The sequence below is a fragment of the Melozone crissalis genome, unplaced genomic scaffold (assembly GCF_028551555.1).
Source record: "Melozone crissalis strain CALT ecotype California unplaced genomic scaffold, PUWL_Pcris_2 ptg000018l_1, whole genome shotgun sequence".
NCBI classification, from domain to species: Eukaryota; Metazoa; Chordata; class Aves; order Passeriformes; family Passerellidae; genus Melozone; species Melozone crissalis.
In genome coordinates, this window is record NW_026535796.1 from 2,434,108 (window position 1) to 2,453,832 (window position 19,725).

A 19,725-nucleotide genomic window follows, 5' to 3' on the forward strand; every position below is an offset into this window, starting at 1 on the left:
ACCCTTCAAGTGCCCCCATGCAGGACCATGGGGCAGTGACTTAGGATCACCCTCCCACCCTTATTCCGGCAGGGAAAGGGAGCAGAGGCAGTGAAAAGGGCCGTGTGGGAGGGATGCTCTGCACAGAGCACATTGGAGCATGGATTTGCTCCTCCCTCACGGGTCCTAGAGCACTTAACCCCCAAAATAATCCTTCCCAACAGAGCTGTGACCCCAAAATTCCCCTGGCACCTTGTTCCTGCATCTCGCTTAGGTCTGATATCAATAAACAGCACCGTGAACCCTGAGCTGCCTTTGCCCCCTCTGCCAGCGCTTCCCGGCTTCCTCTGGCTGCTGCTGCCAGCCGGGAATGTGACTGGAGGGAGGGGACAGAGAGGTAGTTAGCCAGGAATTCCGTGATGGTTTTGAAATTTCTGTAATGAACTATGTTTAATTAGTCAAGGCTTATTTGACTGTGGTTTTTTAGCTGGTTTTGATTTAGATCTGATTGGCTGAGTGTCAGTAGAAAACTCTATCGACCCATGGCCCTTAGAGAACTTATTCAACAGCTAGAGAATAGAATTCAATAAAGTATTTTTAATGATTTTCATAAAAATAGAAATTAATTGGACATCATGTAATAAGAATGATATCTTGAGAGAATTAGGATTTCAGAGGACTATACATACCAGAAGTCATAATAAATTGTAAGAGATAAATTGTAATGGCAATAAGAGAGCCATTTCCTAGGCTTGCAGACCTCATAAAACTTAATTTGTGGGAATTGTCTAACGAGAACATCAAATTAATTAAAACATTGTTTAGCTGGAAAAAAATGCAGGTTATCCATTAACCTAAGAGGTGCGACATATTCTGGTAGTAATTAAAACAAACAAAACACCTTTACCATGATGTAAAAAATTTGGAGCACTTTTTGGACTATCTATTTAAAATCTTGGATATTACAGTGTATAAAAATGCCTGAAAATTGTTGTTTCTGGAACCTATCAATGGCAAATATATTTCCTATATGTTTACATTTTTGACTCAAAATTGTTAGTATAGTGTTATGTTTGCCCAATTATCCCATCATAAAAAAGCCCAAGCAATATTTAAGGTAGCAGCAATTTTAATTGAATAGTATAAAAAATATATAAATAAGGGATAATTTGGTTCCACTAATAGCGCATAAGGAAAAAATAACCGCGGGGTACGGAGTGCAGGGTTCTGGGACCCTTGCAACCTCACGTACAAGCTTGCCAAGTTAAAATCACCCCTTATATGCAATGTGAAAACGCCATCTCCTGCTATTTTCGGTTCGTCACTTTTCTATCTCCGCCCTCATTACCACCTTTACCGCGCATGCACCACCACTTAGTTTGGTGGTTGCACAAGTCTTTGAGGGTCATTTTGGACAAAGGCCTCTTCTCTTCCTCTTTGTCCTTTAATTCACCTTTGGGTTACAGATGCGCATCAAGCCAGTACAATGTAAGCCAAGACTAACGTATCACTATATCTACATATCAAGGCAATAAATCCCTTATAATTAGCATTTTCTGGGACCCAACCAGGTTCTCCTTCCCTTTTTGCTAATTTTTAGCAGCTGTATCTTCAGCTTCTTTCCTGTGGTCCTTGAGAACATCTGCTGGGAAGGGGGTGGTGGAGCCCCTCCTCTCCCTCTCTTCTTTGGCATTAAAACTTTTAACTATTTTATTATTCCCAAATATTAATTACTATATCAATATTGATTACTGTTTCAATTTTTATCAGCACGAATAATACCTATTTATCACAATTGTAACACATTTTGGCTGTGATACTTAAATGTTTTGGTGTCAGAGGGGACACAGCCATGGCTTGTGCTCCCTTCAGCAACCATGATCCCCAGTGCCCAGAGCTGGGCTGGCACAGACAGGATGGCCCAGGGGCTCAGCATTCCCCATCCCGAGTGCTCTGTGAGTGTCACAGCAGAGATATCCCCTGGGATCATTAATTTTCAGTTTTGTGAGCCAGGTGCAAAGATGTCTCTGCCTTCAGAAATTCTTCCTCTCCACTGCCTTCAGCTGTTCCCTCAGCAGGCTCAGGTGCTGCAGCAGCAAGGAGAGGAGGAGGCCGTGATCCTCAGCACAGCCACCCCCTTCCAGGAGCAGGGTGACACCTGTGTTTGTCACCATGGGCTCCACGGGGCATCACCCCCCTCTCTGGGGCTTCCCTGAGGCCACCAGCCCCACCACACCCCACACCTTCTCTCCAGCCCCACCACACCCCACACCTTCCCACCAGCCCCACCACACCCCACACCTTCCCACCACATCTTCCCAGCAGCTCCATCATGTCCCACCCCTCCCACACCACCCTCCCATCCCACTCCCCATGCAGCCCACCCACCTCCCGTCCTTCCCATCCCTCCCAGCCCCGGGCCTCAGGCTCCAGTCCCTCCCCACGGGCTGCTCACCCCAGCCTGCCCCGGAAGGCTTTGGGGCTGTCTTTCTCTTGGAGATGCCCCTCCCCAGCTCCATCCCTGCTCTCCAGCCCCCCAACCTCCTCTGGACACAAACAAGAGGCACTACAGGGATGGCTCCACTGCTGTTCCTTGGGCTGGAGAAGCATGGAATTGCCAGGAGGAGCAGAAACACTGCTGGGGCTCCTGAGTGGGGCAGGAGAGGAGCGGGGCTGTCTGGAGGGGAAGGCAGCCTGGGGGGAATTTCTAGAGGATGTCAGAGGGGGCATGATGCCTTAGGATTTTAGCCTTTCTATTTTTCATATCCTGTACTGCATTAGTGCATAAGTTTAGAGTTATGGAAAGTGTTATTTAACTGTCTGCACATTTTGGTCAGACAAAACAATCCCTCTAGGCATGAAATTCAAGGACACTCTACTGCCTCAGGCCAAGAAAAGTATAGACAAAAGTGAATTGTGGTAGGGCAAACTGGGGCTAAATGACTTCATTACCTGAAGCTGTAATTGGAGGATTAACCCCTGATTTGTAAATGGACCAAACTTATATCTATCTGAAAAACTCATGACCATTGTCCATTTTGGGTGCAGCCCCTCTTGGAGGCTTTGAGAGCCCAAGGTGAACCTTTTGAAGGCCTTTCATCAATGCCTCCTTTCATTCTCTTCACCTGCTCTGGCCTCTGTTCCAGGGAGCCAGCCCAAGGCATCAGGCAGACAGGGGCTGGAGGGGGCAGGAGGGCTCTGGGTGCCACCAATCCCAAATCTGCCACTGGACAGCAGCAGAGCCCAACAGGCCACGCCTGCAGCCAGGGAGAGGCCAGGGACTGGGAACCCATTGGGATGGGATGGGATGGGATGGGATGGGATGGCATGGCATGGCATGGCATGGCATGGCATGTAGATTGGGGTGGAGATCGGGATGAGAAGTGATACCAAAATCAGACAGAATAAAGTTCCTAAAAACAACTAGTGTTGCTACCAAAGGAAGTATTAAGCAGCAGGACACACAGATTTATCTCTCCTTATTTCTGTATGTTGTGAGACTTTACAACTGTGTTTTTATTCTTTTTGACCATACGTTTAAAAGTTTTTCTTATCTGGTACATAAACACTAATTTCCTAGAACTCATTTCCATGCATCCACTTCCCAGTGGGTGTCCTTTTATAATCCTGGAGTTTCATTGAGAGGGGCTTCTCATGGATGTACTCCCTGACTGCTCTGATATTAAAGGTGACCTTGCCTTGAACTTTTCCTTTAGCCATGTGCTCTTGCTTCTTGTTAAAGAACTTGCACTAAAAATACTGCTGACCTCCTTATTTGTTTCTGCACTGGCTCCAGCCATGGTTATCATCCACGGTCCACATATTTCAAGATTTTTATATATTTGCCCAGTTAGTATATAAGCAACTTCAAAAGAGTTACAAGTGTTTATTGTCTCCTACTTATCAATCCCCTGCACAGCAGCTGAACCCTCCCAACTCCCTCTCCCACCACACCATTCCCACTGCCCTCCTCCCCTGCACATCTCACTCCTCCCCACTGAATCCTTCCCACTGCAGGGAGCTGCTGAGGAGCCACATGGTCCATCCCTGGATTCTCCAACCACTGACTGCCCATCCACTCTGACCACAGCCAGGGCCACATCCCACTGCCTGCCAGCGTCCATCCATGGAGGTGACCACCGTGTCCCCATCTCCTGCCTCACCCACTGAAGGAGATGATCTATGTGAGACAGATGTCACAGATGTGGCCATACACAGTGTGACCCTGCTCATCTGCCTCTGTGGGCTGGCTGGGAACGGGGCTGTCATCGGCCTCCTCAAACTGAAAATCAGGAACCCTGGCATCTTTGGCTTCACTGTCATTGACTTCCTCTACCTCCTCTTTGCAGTCCTCTCCACCCTCCTGCTGCTGGTGGAGGACGTGTCCTGCTCTCCTATTCTGCCCCTGCTGTACCTGAATTTGGTTTTCGCTGCATCAGCGATGTCCTACTACATAGGGCTGTTGTGGCTGATAGTCAACAGCACTATGCCGTATATGTGCAAGATCTGCTGGCTCTGCTGCCGCAGAGAGTTTCCCGAGTGCCCGAGGCCGGTGCTGATCAGTGTCCAGAGGTTGGCCTTCACTCTTCTCTTTGCTGTCATGTTGATGGTGACATTCCCCTGCAGGGAGAACTGTCAGGCAAATTTCATCTCCATGTACATCATCTTCCTGCTCCTCTTTGTTGCACCTGTGGTCATTTCTTGCACAATTGATTTCATTAAGGCCAAATGGGGCTCCCAGCAGCAGCAACCCAAGAGGCGCAACATCGTTATCTTTCTTATGGCGCTCTTCATTCTCTTCCTCAGCCTCTGGAATTTCCTGCAGCAGCTTGGTTACATCACTGTGCCCTCTCAGGTTGTTTTCCTGCTTGCCTGCATCCACAGCAGCATCAAACCCTTCATCTACTTCTTGGTGGGGAGGTGCTGCATGCCCTGCTCCATGGGGTCCCTCCGTCTCTCCCTCCAGAGGGTCTTTGAGGAGCCGAGAGAAAACACTGCCCACAGCAATGATCCCACCATGGACATGGGGATCTGAGCCTGCTGATCCCTTCCACTGCTGTGCTAAATAACCTCAGCACAGAGGCTGAGAGTGTCCATGAACCTCCTGATGAATAAATATCAACAGGATCACCCTCCCTGTGGTGCTGTATTCCTGCAGGAGAAGGGAGCAGGAGCATTGCCTTGCGTGATTTTTGTGGGATCTCTGCAGGGAGCACATTGCAGCATGGCTTTCCTCCTCCCTCCTGGATCCACATGGCTCCAAGCAGTGCAGCTGGGCTCAGTGCTGTTCCCCAGCTCTGTTTCCCATGCAATGACCCTCATGGCCTCAGCCCCAGGGAATGAACTCCATCTCCTTTGGCTCAGCAGATGAGTTCCATGGTGTTTCCAGGGAGCTCTTGCCTGCAAAGAATGGGACACCTTAATCCCTGGGGACACACCCAGCACAGGGTTGCGGTGATTTCCCAAATCCGTGCAGGGCTGGTGCCTCTGGATGGCAGGAGAGGGGCTGGGATCACAGGGAGCATCCTTCCGCTTCTGTCCAGCGGAGCCGGCCCTGCATTCCCAGCTGATGGGAAGGGACACCAGGTAGGGCTGCAGAGCTGGGGAGGGACAGCAACATTCCCTCATCCTTTCAGTGGGAATGCCTCACATTCCTCAATTCCAGAACTGAATCCTTCTGAGGAAAGTGTAGGGTCGATGGTGAACTCCACTGAACTCCTGTGCCTGTACCAGAAAGTACATGGAATATGGAAATTCCCATCACCAGATGCTTGGACCATTGAATTGCACAGAAATTAGGGGGTTATGCTGCTCTTCTGCAGAATGTTCACAGGACTGTGGTTTTCCTTTCGCTTGGAACTGTTCAAACCTGCTCTGGACTGAAAACCCAGAAGAGCACCAGGAGCTCACACCTGTGGCCCACCGGGGCCTGGGACGCGGCATTTTCCAGCACCAGAGGGACTGATAAGGGACTGAGTGAGCCAAACTGCACTCCGCAACAAGGACTGTCTGAATTTGCCAACTCTTCAGAACAGCAAGAGATGTTATTATTTCATATTGCTTTCATTTTTTATGCTTGTGAATACTTTGCTTGTTAAATAAACAGTTTTTTCCACTTTTTTCTAAGGAAAACTTTTTCTGAAACAGCTGGGGGAGGGGCTGCTTAAATTTATTTTCTAGAGGGATCCCATTTCAAGGTTTATCCCAAATTTTCCCTAAACCAGGACACAATCCAAACCATTCCATGATGATTCCTTGTGTCACCCACAACCGCCCCAGGCAGGAGTTCCCCTGCTGCACACAGCACCAGCCTGACAGAGCTCAAGGAGCACTTGGACAATGCTCTCAGGCACAGGCTGGGATTTTTGGCATGTCCTGTGCAGGGCCAGGAGCTCAACTCCATGGTGCTTGTAGCTCCCTTCCAACTCTGGATATTTTAGTTTTCTATATTGTGATGACTCTGTTCCATGATTATTCCACCACATGATGACTCCTCTGTGTTGTGCCTATGCCCTGGCTCTGGCACAAAAGCCTCAAAAGCCCTCTGCAAGGCAACACTACCAGAGGGGGTGAATTCCTTTGCACAGCTCCCAGCCAGGCAGTCAGTCAGAGGGAGGGCACTGCTCTGGGCACAGGTGAGCAGGAGAAAGGGGCTGGGGGCAAAGACAGAGAAGTCAAACGCCCTCAGAAAGAGCCAGTGCCCAAAATCAGCAGGGAAGAAGGGGAAGGAGATGACAGGAGCAGCAGGAGCAGGGCACAGAGCTTCCCTGGGAGCTGTTTCCATGAGCAGCACAGGAGCCTGGCCAGCAGGGCCAGAGCAGAACAGGGCAGGCTGAGCACTGAGAAGGGGCAGCTCAGCACCAAGGCCATGGGCACCAAAGGGCAGCAATGGAGGGTGGCAGTGAGCAGCAAGGAGAGCAGCCAGAGCAGGGCACACAGGAGCACCGGGAAGCACTGGGAGCCATGGCAGGGCCAGCAGGACACGGGAGGACAAACAGAGCTGTGACAGCACTGAGGGCTGTCAGAGAGGAGACAGCAGCAGTGAAAGCCAAGAGGATGGGGACCTTCAGCCCAGCTGGCACAGCCCACGAGCCCAGCTGGTGGCAGAAGCTCTCTGGGACAGAAAATATCCCCAGGCTGATGGTGATGGAGAGCAGGAAGGTGGAGCCAGCCATGGCCAGGCTGAGCACACAGGGGGTGATGGGGTTCCTGTGGATGCAGAAGCTGAGGAGCCAGAGCACAGCCCCATTCCCACCATCCCACACAGGCACAGCAGCAGCAGCAGCAGCAGCGGGACAGGCACTTTGCTCCACTGCCTGCTGTCACACTGGCTCCAGTTGTCGTGGCTCTCCTCATTCCAGCTCCCCTGGGATGCCTTCCCACCGGGCTGGCTCCAGCAGGCAGGGCTGGCTCCCTCCGTGCCAGGGGACAAAGTGCTCATGGGGACACCTCTGCTGCTTCTCCTGCCCTCACACAGCTGCAGGGCTGACAAACAGACACACCAGAGCAACACTGCTGTCCCCCAAACGTGGCTTTTCCCATCTTTTCCCACCCACAGCTTCCATGTGGAGCAGCACAGGGAGGGGTGAGGGACACGACAGATGGCAAGGAGGATGTGGGAGCCTGGTCCTGTGTGCCTGGCACAAAAGCCAGGGAGATACCTCCTTCCTGGCTGTGGATAGGACACAGCTGGAGTAGGAAAACAACTGGAGCAGGAGAGGATTGCCCATGGAGATATCAGAGAGCAAATGGCTTTGGGATGGATCTGAGCTGGACTCTCAGGTGTCAGTTGATGTCACTGAGCTGCTGGATTCCTTCAGCAGGACACGCGTTTCAATACTCCCACCCTTTTCCCACACTATTTAAAGTGTTGGATTCCCTACACACCTCGGTTCTGCCCCCAAAATCAATAACCAGGTTCCACCCAATGAGGGGGACCTGGTGAAGGTGGAAGAGAAGAGTCTGACCTGGTTTCCTCTGGCAGCCTGGAGAACTTGCCCGCAGTGCACTGCCCTCAGCTGCCAGGCTCCAGCTGCTGTTCCTGGGCCGGGATCTGCAGGAGGTTCCCTGGAATGGTCCCTTGGGAAAGGGGAGCGCAGCCCGCGGGCTGAGCCCGAGCAGCGTCCGGCGCGGGCTCTGTCCCAGCTCCTGCCACAGCCCCTGCTCTCCGTGCTGCCTCGTGTTCTCCAGGGCTCTCACACACAGGCAGCTGCCTCAGAGCCTGCCACGGGCTCAGGGCTCTGCTCCTCAGCTGCTCTTCACTCTGCCTGGGAAATGAGCAACGGGAGAGAGCCTCAGCAACCACACCTGTGCCCAAAGCACTTGGGCTCCATCTCAGCTTCCATTCTATTTTATAGCAACCTCAATCCTGAAATCTTATCTTTTGAACAGTCTGAACTCACCCCCTTTCCTTCTTGAGGTGGATCCTTAGGACCCTGCACTACAAATGTGCTGTTAAACTTTGATTTCTGGTTCAAATCTCGTTTCTCCATGTGTATACTGAAGTTTCAGTGGTATTTTACCTTCACCATACAGTTTCCAAGAAGATTAATGCAATACTGAATTCTGTGTGCAAACTGGAGCACAGGCACACTCCAGAGGGATGATTTAGGATGTCAGCAGTGGCATTTCTTCCGTGAAGAGGAAAACCCATGCTGCTCTCTTGGCTTTAATCCTTAGAAAGTTGCAGATTTCCTTTGAGTCATCTTCCACAATCTCTTAGCAATCAGATAGCAGCCTACACTGAATTAGAAGGAATTCCTAAAAAGCTGACATGAGATGATTCCTATCCAGGCTGACATGTGCCTCAGGGATCTGGGATGCTCCTGCTGGAAACTGCTGGCCCAGGCACCAGAACTGTCACCTCTCTTCCTGCTGACACCGTGTTTGTGTCCCCAGCTATGGAATCTCACAACCCCTCACCAGCCCAATCCTTTCAAGGGCAAACACTTAATGATCCAGGCGCTGATGGGGCTCCAGGAGGGGTGGAGAGGAACTTTGGACAAGGGCATGGAGTGACAGGACAAGGGGGAATGGCTTCCCACTGACAGAGGGTGGGGTCAGATTGGATATTGGGAAGAAATCCTTCCCTGTGAGGTTGCTGAGGCCCTGACACAGGTTGCCCAGAGGGATGGTGTCGCAGACATCTTTTCATAAAAATCCTTTCTTTAGCATTTTCCCTTCTGGGAAGGTAAGGCCCCAGAGAAAGAATGTAAATAATTATCTGCTGCTGTGAAATGCAGGAGGTGCAGCTGTGATTGGCCCATGTCGGATGTTTACAATTAATGCACAATCAAGGACTGAGCTCTCTCGGACAGAGTTGGAGAGAGCTCCTTTTCATCATTCTTTTCTATTCTTAGCTTAGCTAGCCTTCTGAAATATTTTCCTTCAATTTCTTTTAGTACAGTCATAATGAAATATATATATCATAAAATAATAAATCAAGCCTTCTGATCATGGAATCAACATTCTTAATCTGTCTCTAGTCCTGAAAACCCTTGTGACCATGGACACAGGATGGGGTCAGGTAAAAGCAAACACAAGGGCTCCCATGTCTGAGGAGGAGGAGCATGAGCCCTAATGATGGGCTGGAAAAGGGATCACATCACCTTGGTCCCTAATAGCTTTCAATGCATCCTAAGGGGATAGGCAGTAATCGGGGTGGGGTCTAAGTGCTGCTGACCTGGCTGCAAGCAACTGAGTGCTGTCCTTCCTTTGGGCTGTGTGAGCCTGCATTGCAATGACAGAAATGGGAATTCTCAGTTCAGTTTGCTTTCTTGGGGCCAGAGAAGGTTTTGGTAATGATCCTGAAAATCAACCCAGAATGGGAGTTGTTTCTGAGAAGCACACAGATGACTGCACAGAGCTGTGAGCACTTCCAGCACTGCCAGCAGCATTCTAGCACCACCAGCAGCTCTCTGCTGCTGGAGGGACAGTGACTCCTCAGGGTAGATAAATGAGGAATGGTAGAAACTTGCTTAGAGAGGGAAAGTATAAAGAATGTCCCATTTGGAAAAGAGTTTCTAATCAGAAGGAAATGAGGAGCCATTCAAAGAAATCTGCATGTCGAGCTACTTCCTCTATGACAGAAAAAAAAGGTCAAGACATATAACACAGAGTAAGGGAAATTCTGATGTAGCCAAAGATGCAATTTCCTACTCCCTTGTGACTCCATCAAGCCTTGGGGAGCAACACCAGGACAGGGCACAGAGAGAGGAGCCAGCAGGACAGGAATGGGGAGCTCCTGGTGACCTGGGCACTTTCTCCTTCGTGTCCCTGACCTGGCAGGAGCCGCTTTAGGACATGGATCCCAAAGGAACAAGAGGGACCAGGAAGCGCCGCTGATCTGCACAGACCCCTTTGCCTGCTGCTGCCCCACAGGGAACAGGTCAGTGGAATGTTTGCCTTCCTCCCTACCCCACCTTCCTCTCCAGCAGCAGCTGCTCTGTTCCTGACACCCTCTCCGGGTGACTGCAGTGCCCTCCCAGCTCCTCTCTCTCCCCTTGTGCATCCCCACTGTATCCTAATACTGAAATGGGCCAGAACAAACTTTCTAACACAATGCAAAGCATGAGGATGCAGGAATTCTCGACCTGCACAGGACAGAGAGGGATCTCTCCTTGTGTGTTGTGTATGGTGAGACTTTACAACAGGGCATTAATCCATTAGAACCACATGTAGGCATTAAAATTTTTTCTTTTCTAATGCAAAAATATGTTTTTCCTAGAACTCATTTCCTCGCATCCACCTCCTCCAGGAAGTTGTTTTATGATCCTGGAGGATCATTAAGAGCGGTTTCTCTAGTGCTCATATTCATTGAATGCTGCCATATTAAAGGTGCCCTTGCCTTGAACTTTTCTCTTGGCCATGATTCCTGTTCCAGAATTTGCCCCAAAATCACTGCAGGCCTCCTTATCTGTTTCTGCACTGGTTCCTGCCACGTATGTCATTCTGTGTGCCAGCCTTTACATCCTTTGAGAAACAACCGCGCAGTTTTAAAAATTTTTAAAGGTTTATTAAACCTTAACATAAATTGCAACGGGACATAATAACAAAATAAACAAAAGGACTCAGTAATGAGAAGCAGGCCTGGGAGCTTCCCTCATGGCTCTCCACCACGTGGCTGGCTGATCTTCAAGATGGAAGCTTCACCTTTGATACCCCGGGGGTTGCATCAGCTAAACCTGGCCCCTCCCAAAGTCTGTCAGTCAGCCCTTCTTTGTGTTTATTGCTGGAGCCTGCTTTCCTGCAGCTTGACTGGAGGGTCAGGTGTCCTCATGCTGCACCTCTTCCCCCCCAGCAACAAGCTTTTGTACACCCCTTCTTTCTACCTGTCCTAGATGACTCAGGATCTCTGATGGCAACAGTACAGAGGGGAGAGAAGGGGACTATGGGGAGAACAGGGGACATCTAAACAACAGACTGCAATAACATAATTATATATCAATAAAGCTTCTCTTAATATTCACACTGTATTCATCCCTTAACTGTGAGAGCCAATTATCTCATTATCCATCTATAACACATCGTTCTAAATTTTGGCCACTTTGCTTTTAAAGAACTTCAGAAGAACTGAAAATGTTCATTTTCTGTGTTATTTATCAGCCTCCTGCTAACCAGCCCAAACCTCCCACCTCCCTCTCACACCCCACAATTTCCACTGCCCTCCTCCCCTGCACATCTCACTCCTCCCCACTGAATCCTTCCCACTGCAGGGAGCTGCGGAGGAGCCACATGGTCCATCCCTGGATTCTCCAAGCACTGACTGCCCATCCACTCTGACCACAGCCAGGGGCCACATCCCACTGCCTGCCCAGCATCCATTAATGGGGAGGAACGTTGTGTCCCCCCCTGCCAACTAATCCACTGAAGGAGATGATCTGTGTGAGACAGATGTCACCAGCGTGGCCACACACGGTGTGACCCTGCTCATCTGCCTCTCTGGGCTGGCTGGGAACGGGGCTGGGCTCTGGGTCCTCGGGTTCCGCATCCAGAGGGACACCATGAAACCCATCACTGCCTAAATCCTTGACCTGGCCATCATCAACTCCCTCTTCCTCATCTTCATGGTCCCCTCCTCTCTGCTCTTCCTGCGGAAGGATTTCTCCTGCTCCTCCATCATGCCCCCATCATCCATACGCTTCCTTTTCCTCCTCTTCCCGATGTTCCACAGCGTAGGGCTGTACCGGCTGACGGCATCAGCATCGAGAGGGGCAGGTCCATGCTCTGCCCACCTGGGCTCTTCTGCCACCTTCCCCAGGGCCTCTCATGGGTGGTGGTCAGTGCCGTGCTTTGGGCCCTTTCCATCACTGCCATTGCTGCCATTTCTGCGGTGAATTCCCTGTGCCAGTCACAGGAACACAAGCTCTGCCAGGGGGCTCTCATCTCCCTGTACATCCTCAACTTCCTCGTCTTTGCTCCATCCATGGTCATTTCCAGCACAATCCTCTTCATTCACTTCAAGGGTAGCTCCCAGCAGCAGCAATCCAAGAGCCTTGACATCATTGTCTTCCTGGCTGTGCTCCTCACTCTCCCCCTCAGTCTCTGGAATTTCCTGCAGCAGCTCGGCTACACCGCTGTGTCCCCCCGGGTTATTCTCCTGTTTGCCTGCATGCCCAGCAGCATCAACCCCTTCATCTACATCTCAGTAACAAAGTGCTGGAGGCGCTGCTCCATGGGGTCCCTCAGGGAGTGCCTCCAGAAGGTGTTTGAGGAGCCAGAAGGGAGCAGTGCCCCCAGTAATGATGCCACCATGGACAGGGGGGTCTGAGCCTGTTGAACCCCTCAAGTGCCCCCATGCAGGACCATGGGGCAGTGACTTAGGATCACCCTCCCACCCTTATTCCTGCAGGAGAAGGGAGCAGAAGCAGTGACAGGGGCCATTTGGGAGGGATTCTCTGCACAGAGCACATTGGAGCATGGATTTGCTCCTCCCTCACAGGTCCTAGAGCACTTTACCCCCAAAATAATCCTTCCCAACATGGCTGTGACCCCAGAATTCCCCCTGGCACCTGGTTCCTGCATCCCACTGAGGTCTGATATCAATAAACAGCACCGTGAACCCTCAGCTGCCTTTGCCCCCTCTGCCAGCGCTTCCCGGCTTCCTCTGGCTGCTGCTGCCAGCTGGGAATGTGGCTGGAGGGAGGGGACAGAGAGGTAGTTAGCCAGGAATTCTGTGACTGTTTAGAAATTTCTGTAAAGAACTATGTTTAATTGGTCAAGGCTTACTTGACTGTGGATTTTAGCTAGTTTTTATTTAGATCTGTGTTGGCTGAGTGTCAGTAGAAACTATTTACCCATACCTATTAGATAATGTACTCAATAGTTGGAGAACAAAATTCAATACTGTATTTTTAATGGTTATCATACAGCTAGAAATTAATTGGACGTCATAGAGTAAGAATGATATCTTGAGATAATTAGGAATTCAGAAGTCTATACACACCAAAAGTCTTGATAATAAATTGCAAGAGATAAAATGTAATGGCACTAAGGGAGCCACTTCTAGGCTTTTGCACCTAAGAAAAGTTAAGAAAAGGGAATTGTCTAACCAGGACATCAAATCTGATAAAATATTGTTTAGCTGGGAAAAACTTGGTTTATGCATTACTCTAAGAGAGACAGCATATTGTGGTAGTAGTTAAAAGAAACAAAACAACAATACCATGATGTAAAAATTGGGAGCACTTTTGAGAGTATCTATGAAAATATCTTGGATATTATAGTGTATAAAAATGCCTGGAAATCATTGTTTCTTTGAACATGTCTATGGCAAATATATTTCCAATGTGTTCACAATTTTGACTCAAAATTGTATTAGTCTAACACACTTTTGTTGTTAGACTTACAATGTCTTGATTTCAGAGGGGACACAGCCATGGCTTGTGCTCCCTTCAGCAACCATGATCCCCAGTGCCAGAGCTGGGCTGGCACAGACACGATGGCCCAGGGGCTCAGCATTCCCCATCCCGAGGGCTCTGTGAGTGTCACAGCAGAGATCTCCCCTGAGATCTTTAATTTTTAATTTTGTGAGCCAGGTGCAAAGATGTCTCTGCCTTCAGAAATTCTTCCTCTCCACTGCCTTCAGCTGCTCCCTCAGCAGGCTCAGGTGGTGCAGCAGCAAGGAGAGGAGGAGGCCGTGATCCTCAGCACAGCCACCCCCTTCCAGGAGCAGGGTGACACCTGTGTTTGTCACCATGGGCTCCACGGGGCATCACCCCCCTCCCTGGGGCTTCCCTGAGGCCACCAGCCCCACCACACCCCACACCTTCTCTCCAGCCCCACCACACCCCACACATTCCCACCACATCTTCCCAGCAGCTCCATCATGTCCCACCCCTCCCACACCACCCTCCCATCCCTCTCCCCATGCAGCCCACTGTCGTGGTTTGACCGGAAATGGGACATCTGGGATATGTTGTTTTGCTGTGGTTACCAATGGGTAATTGGAATTTAAGATGGGCACCTAGTTTGACCAGTGGTACATTTGGATCCGCCTCTTGAGACTACGAACCCAAGGGGTTAAAAGCAGGGCCCTTGGCCTTCGGAGCTCTCTTGGGAAGTCTCTCCCCCGGCCCAGTTTCTGGCTGGGCTGGGGGAGGGGAAAGCCACGTGGCCCATCTACGGTAGGCCCGGGTTCGGAGGAAGGGTGGCAGACCCTTGAGCGACCTGTTTATTCCCCCCCCAGAGAATGCAGCCCGTGCTCGAACTGTATATCTTGAAACTTGATATCATGTGCCGGCAGGCAGCACGGCTGGGAGGAGAAAGGGGGGGGGGGCAGCGGGCAGTCCGGCCGCCTGGGAGAACTTTTAACCCTTTGGGGAATGAAGGCTTCGCAGAACATTGCCTTTCGTGGGAAAGGGACAGGAGTGGAAGATGAAGGAAGAAAATCAGGCCAGTAAGGAGGGTCTGGCAAAGGGAGAAGAGAGATGTTGAAGGAATGGAGGAAGATGGAGTGGCAGTTTTTGCTGGACTCTTTTTTGTTGTATTTCCATGGACTGTTTCCTGGTGAGGCAGAGACTGTATTGCAGGGGGAAGCGGAGGCTCGGCGTCAAGAGAGTTTGGTTTTGAGACCCCTCGGCCCCAGGGGGTATAGAAGACATGGGGGGGACAGAGGTCCCAGGATTGTGACTGTACTCTGCTTGGAACGAGACGAGGCATTCTTAAAAGGCCCTGAAGGCAGGCCCCTGCCCCATCCCATGCCAGGGGGTGAGAGCACCTCGGCATGGAAAGGAGATGTCACGAGATAGCAAGATACTGGGCGGATTGCTGATTGTGACAAGAAGCCCGTGGCACAAGGAAGGACTCCGTCTATCCCTTATGAGCTGAAGATTTGATTTTTTTTCCAAAGGGTGGTGCCAGATCGAGTGTGGATAATTTTTGGGAAATGTAAATGTGTTTGGGAATTTGGTGGGAGGAGGATAAGGAAGTGTTTCTGTGTAGTTCTCATTCTCCTTGTTTTTTTTCCCCTGTGTGTGTGTAGGTTAGTAATTGTGTGTGTAGTTTAGTAATTGTGTGTGTAGTTTAGTTAATAAACTTCTCTTTATGTTCAAGTTGGAGCCTGCTTTGCTTATTTCCTGGCCACATCTCACAGCAGATATCAGGTAAAAGGTATATTTATGGGGGCCCTGGCTTTGCCAGGCCTAAACCATAACACCCACCCACCTCCCGTCCTTCCCATCCCTCCCAGCCCCGGGCCTCAGGCTCCACTCCCTCCCCACGGGCTGCTCACCCCAGCCTGCCCCGGAAGGCTTTGGGGCCGTCTTTCTCTTGGAGATGCCCCTCCCCAGCTCCATCCCTGCTCTCCAGTCCCCCAACCTCCTTTGGACACAAACAAGAGGCACTACAGGGATGGCTCCACTGCTCTTCATTGCGCTGGAGAAGCATGGAATTGCCAGGAGGAGCACAAACACTGCTGGGGCTCCTGAGCGGGGCAGGAGAGGAGCAGGGCTGTCTGGAGGGGAAGGCAGCCTGGGGGGAATTTCTAGAGGATGTCAGAGGGGGCATGATGCCTTAGGATTTTAGCCTTTCTATTTTTCATATCCTGTACTGCATTAGTGCATTACTCTAAACTCCATGGAAAAGTGTTATTTAACTGTCTGCACATTTTGGTCAGACAAAACAATCCCTCTAGGCATGAAATTCAAGGACACTCTACTGCCTCAGGCCCAGAAAAGTACAGACAAAAGTGAATTGAGGGAGGGCAAACTGGGGCTAAATGACTTCATTACCTGTAGCTGTAATTGGAGGATTAACCCCAGATTTGTAAATGGACCAAACTTATATCTGTCTGAAAAACTCATGACCATTGTCCATTTTGGGTGCAGCCCCTCTTGGAGGCTTGGAGAGCCCAAGGTGAACCTTTTGAAGGCCTTTCATCAATGCCTCCTTTTATTCTCTTCACCTGCTCTGGCCTCTGTTCCAGGGAGCCAGCCCAAGGCATGAGGCAGACAGGGGCTGGAGGGGGCAGGAGGGCTCTGGGTGCCACCAATCCCAAATCTGCCACTGGACAGCAGCAGAGCCCAACAGGCCACACCTGCAGCCAGGGAGAGGCCAGGGACTGGGAACCCATCGGGATGGGATGGGATGGCATGGCATGGGATGGCATGGCATGGCATGGCATGGCATGGCATGGCATGGCATGGCATGAGGAGTGTGGCGGAGATGGGGATGTGGAGTGATACGAAAATCAGATAGAATAAGTTTCCTAATACCAACTAATGCTGTTATCAGTGAAATATTAGGCAGCAGGACATGCAGAAGGATCTCTCCTTATTTCTGTGTGTGTTATGAGACTTTACACAGTGTTTTTATCCACTACAACCATACACAGACATTAAAATTTTTTTATCTTGTGCATTAACACCATTTTCCTAGAACTCATTTCCATGCACCCTCTTCCTTCTGGAAGTCCTGTGATGGCCCTGGAGGTTCACTGAGACGGTCCCTGGCAGTTGCATTCCCTGAGTGCTGTGCTATTAAAGGTGACCTTTGAAGTCTTCCTTTGTCCATGCACTGTTGCTGCTTGTTACAGAACTTTCCCAAAAACCTTTGCAGGCCTCCAAATCTGTTTCTGCACTGGCTCCAGCCACTATTACCATCCTCTGTTCTCCTGAGAAGCACATTGGAGCTGGGCTTTCCTCCTCCCTCCTGGGTCCTAGAACGCTAAAGCCAGGAGGAGCAGAGACACTGACAGGTTCCCAGTTGGAGTGGGGCAGGATCATGATATTGGGGGGGAAAGGGGAGCTCCGGGAGGATCTGGGGTGTTGGAGGTGGTTTCAGAGGGGTCAGGAGAGGGTCAGAGGGGGATGGAAGGGGTCTGGATCCCAGCAGTCCCAGAGGAAAACAGAGCCTCATGGGCCACGCTCAGACTGAGGGAGCAGCAGCTGTCTGGGAAACATGTGGGATGTGATAGGGTGGGGTGAGGATGGAGAATGGGGTGGGGATAGGAAGCAAAGATGAGCATGGGATGGGGATAGAATTGGGAGAAGCACAGCTCTGCTTCCTTGGGCCCAGGCCATGTTTTGGCAATGATCATGGAGCGCGATTCCCAGATTGGAAATTACTTCTGGAGAGCACCCAGCTGCCTCACCTGCACTGCCAGCACTGCCGACATTTCAGTGCCAGCGGCACCACCAGCATCCCACTGCTGCTGGAGGGAGCATGACCTCTCAGGGAAGAGAAATGAGGAATGCTACAAACCTGTTGGGAGAGGGAAGGCAGTCCAAGAATGGATCTTCTCCTGGGAAGTACAGTTTCCTATGAGAAGGAATTGCACAGCAATTCACAAAGTCCATTTGAAAAAATTGAAAAAAAATGAAGATCAGTAACCCCAAGGCTGCAGAACTATTATGTAGCCAAACTTGCAAAACCACTTCTGACTGCCCTGTGACCCCACTGACTCTGGGGAGCAGCACCAGGACAGGGCACAGAGAGGAGCCAGAGGGACAGGAGGGGAGAGCTCCTGGTGACCTGGGCACTTTCTCCTTCATGTCCCTGACCTGGCAGGAGCCGCTTTAGGACATGGATCCCAAAGCAGCAAGAGGGACCATAAAGCGCCGCTGATCTGCACAGAGCCCTTTGCCTGCTGCTGCCCCACAGGGAACAGGTCAGTGGAATGTTTGCCTTCCTCCCTACCCCACCTTCCTCTCCAGCAGCAGCTGCTCTGTTCCTGACACCCTCTCCCGGTGACTGCAGGGCCCTCCCCAGCTCCCCCCTCCTCTGCCCTGTGCCTGAACAGCCCAACCCTCCCACCTCCCTCTCCCAACAATTCCCACTGCCCTCCTCCCCTGCACATCTCACTCCGCCCCACTGAATCCTTCCCACTGCAGGGAGCTGCTGAGGAGCCACATACTCCATCCCTGGATTCTCCAAGCACTGACTGCCCATCCACTCTGACCACAGCCAGGGGCCACATCCCACTGCCTGCCCAGTGTCCATCCATGGAGGTGACCACCGTATCCCCATCTCCTGCCTCACCCACTGAAGGAGATGATCTGTGTGAGACAGATGTCACCGATGTGGCCGTACTCAGTGTGACCCTGCTCATCTGCCTCTGTGGGCTGGCTGGGAACGGGGCTGTCATCGGCCTCCTCAGAATGAAAAGCCGTAACTATGGCATCTTTGACGTGGCTGTTGCCGACTTCCTCTTCCTCCTCTTTGCGGTCCCCTCCGCCCTCCTCTTCCTGGTGGAGGACGTGTCCTGCTCTCCTATCTTGCCCATGCTGTACCTGAATTTCCTTTTACAGCTGTCAATGGTCTCCTGTTATTGGGGGCTGTCCTGGCTGATGCCCAGGAGCAATGTGCTGTTAATGGATAAGCTCTGCAAGCTTTGCTGCAACTGTGAGCTTCCTCTGAACCTGTTGTGGGTGGTGGAAAGTGTCCAATACTGGGCCTTCTTTGCTTTCTTCAATGTCACTCCTACAGTGACATTCCTGTGCCCATCACACCAGCAGGAGCACTGCCGGGCAGCTCTCATCTCCATCTACACCCTCATGCTGCTCCTCTTTGTAGCACCCATTTTGATTTCCAACACAATTGATTTCATTAAGGCCAAGTGGAGCTCCCATCAGCAGCAGCCCAAGAGCCATGACATCGTTATCGTCATCACTGTGCTCCTCTCTTATATCATCAGCCTCTGCAATTTCCTGCAGCAGCTCGGTTATATCACTATACCCCCCAGACGTTCTTTTCCTGCTCACCGGCATCCACAGCAGCATCAAACCCTTCATCTACTTCTTTGTAGGGAGGTGCAGGAGGCCCTGCTCAGTGCAGTTGCTCCGCCTCTCCCTCCAGAGGGTCTTTGAGGAGCCAAAAGAAAAACCTGAGCCCAGGAATGATACCACCAGAGACACAGTGCTCTGAGCCTGCTGATCCCTTCCATTGCTCTGCTGAAGGAACCCAGAAGAGTGGCTGAAGATTTCCTTGAGCCTCCTGATTAATCAATATCCATAAGATCACCATTCCTGTGGTGGTGTATTCCTGCAGGAGAAGGGAGCCGGAGCTCTGCCTTGGGTGATTTTTGTGGGATGCTCTGCAGGGAGCACATTGCAGCATGGCTTTCCTGCTCCCTCCTGGATCCACATGGCTCCAAGCAGTGCAGCTGGGCTCAGTGCTGTTCCCCAGCTCTATTCCCCATGCAATGACCCTCATGGCCTTGGCCCCAGGGAATGAACTCCATCTCCTTTGCCTCAGCAGATGAGTTCCATGGTGTTTTCAGGGAGCTCTTGCCTGCAAAGAATGGGACAC

General features: G+C 51.0%; 2 protein-coding genes and 1 pseudogene across 2 annotated transcripts; 2 read left to right on the forward strand and 1 right to left on the reverse strand.

Moving 5' to 3' along the window:
• Window positions 1–2,836: 2,836 nt before the first annotated feature.
• On the forward strand, window positions 2,837–5,014 carry LOC128937066 (mas-related G-protein coupled receptor member H-like). The gene is made up of 2 exons (XM_054276421.1): window positions 2,837–2,898; window positions 4,273–5,014. Exons 1-2 carry the CDS (start codon window positions 2,837–2,839, stop codon window positions 5,012–5,014), a joined length of 804 nt encoding a protein of 267 aa, XP_054132396.1.
• Window positions 5,015–6,415: 1,401 nt separating this feature from the next.
• LOC128937067 (mas-related G-protein coupled receptor member D-like) lies at window positions 6,416–7,258 on the reverse strand (annotated as a pseudogene).
• Window positions 7,259–18,419: 11,161 nt separating this feature from the next.
• On the forward strand, window positions 18,420–19,341 carry LOC128937068 (mas-related G-protein coupled receptor member H-like). The gene is given in 2 exon segments (XM_054276422.1): window positions 18,420–19,151; window positions 19,153–19,341. Coding segments are annotated over 2 exon segments (921 nt in total).
• Window positions 19,342–19,725: the final 384 nt, after the last annotated feature.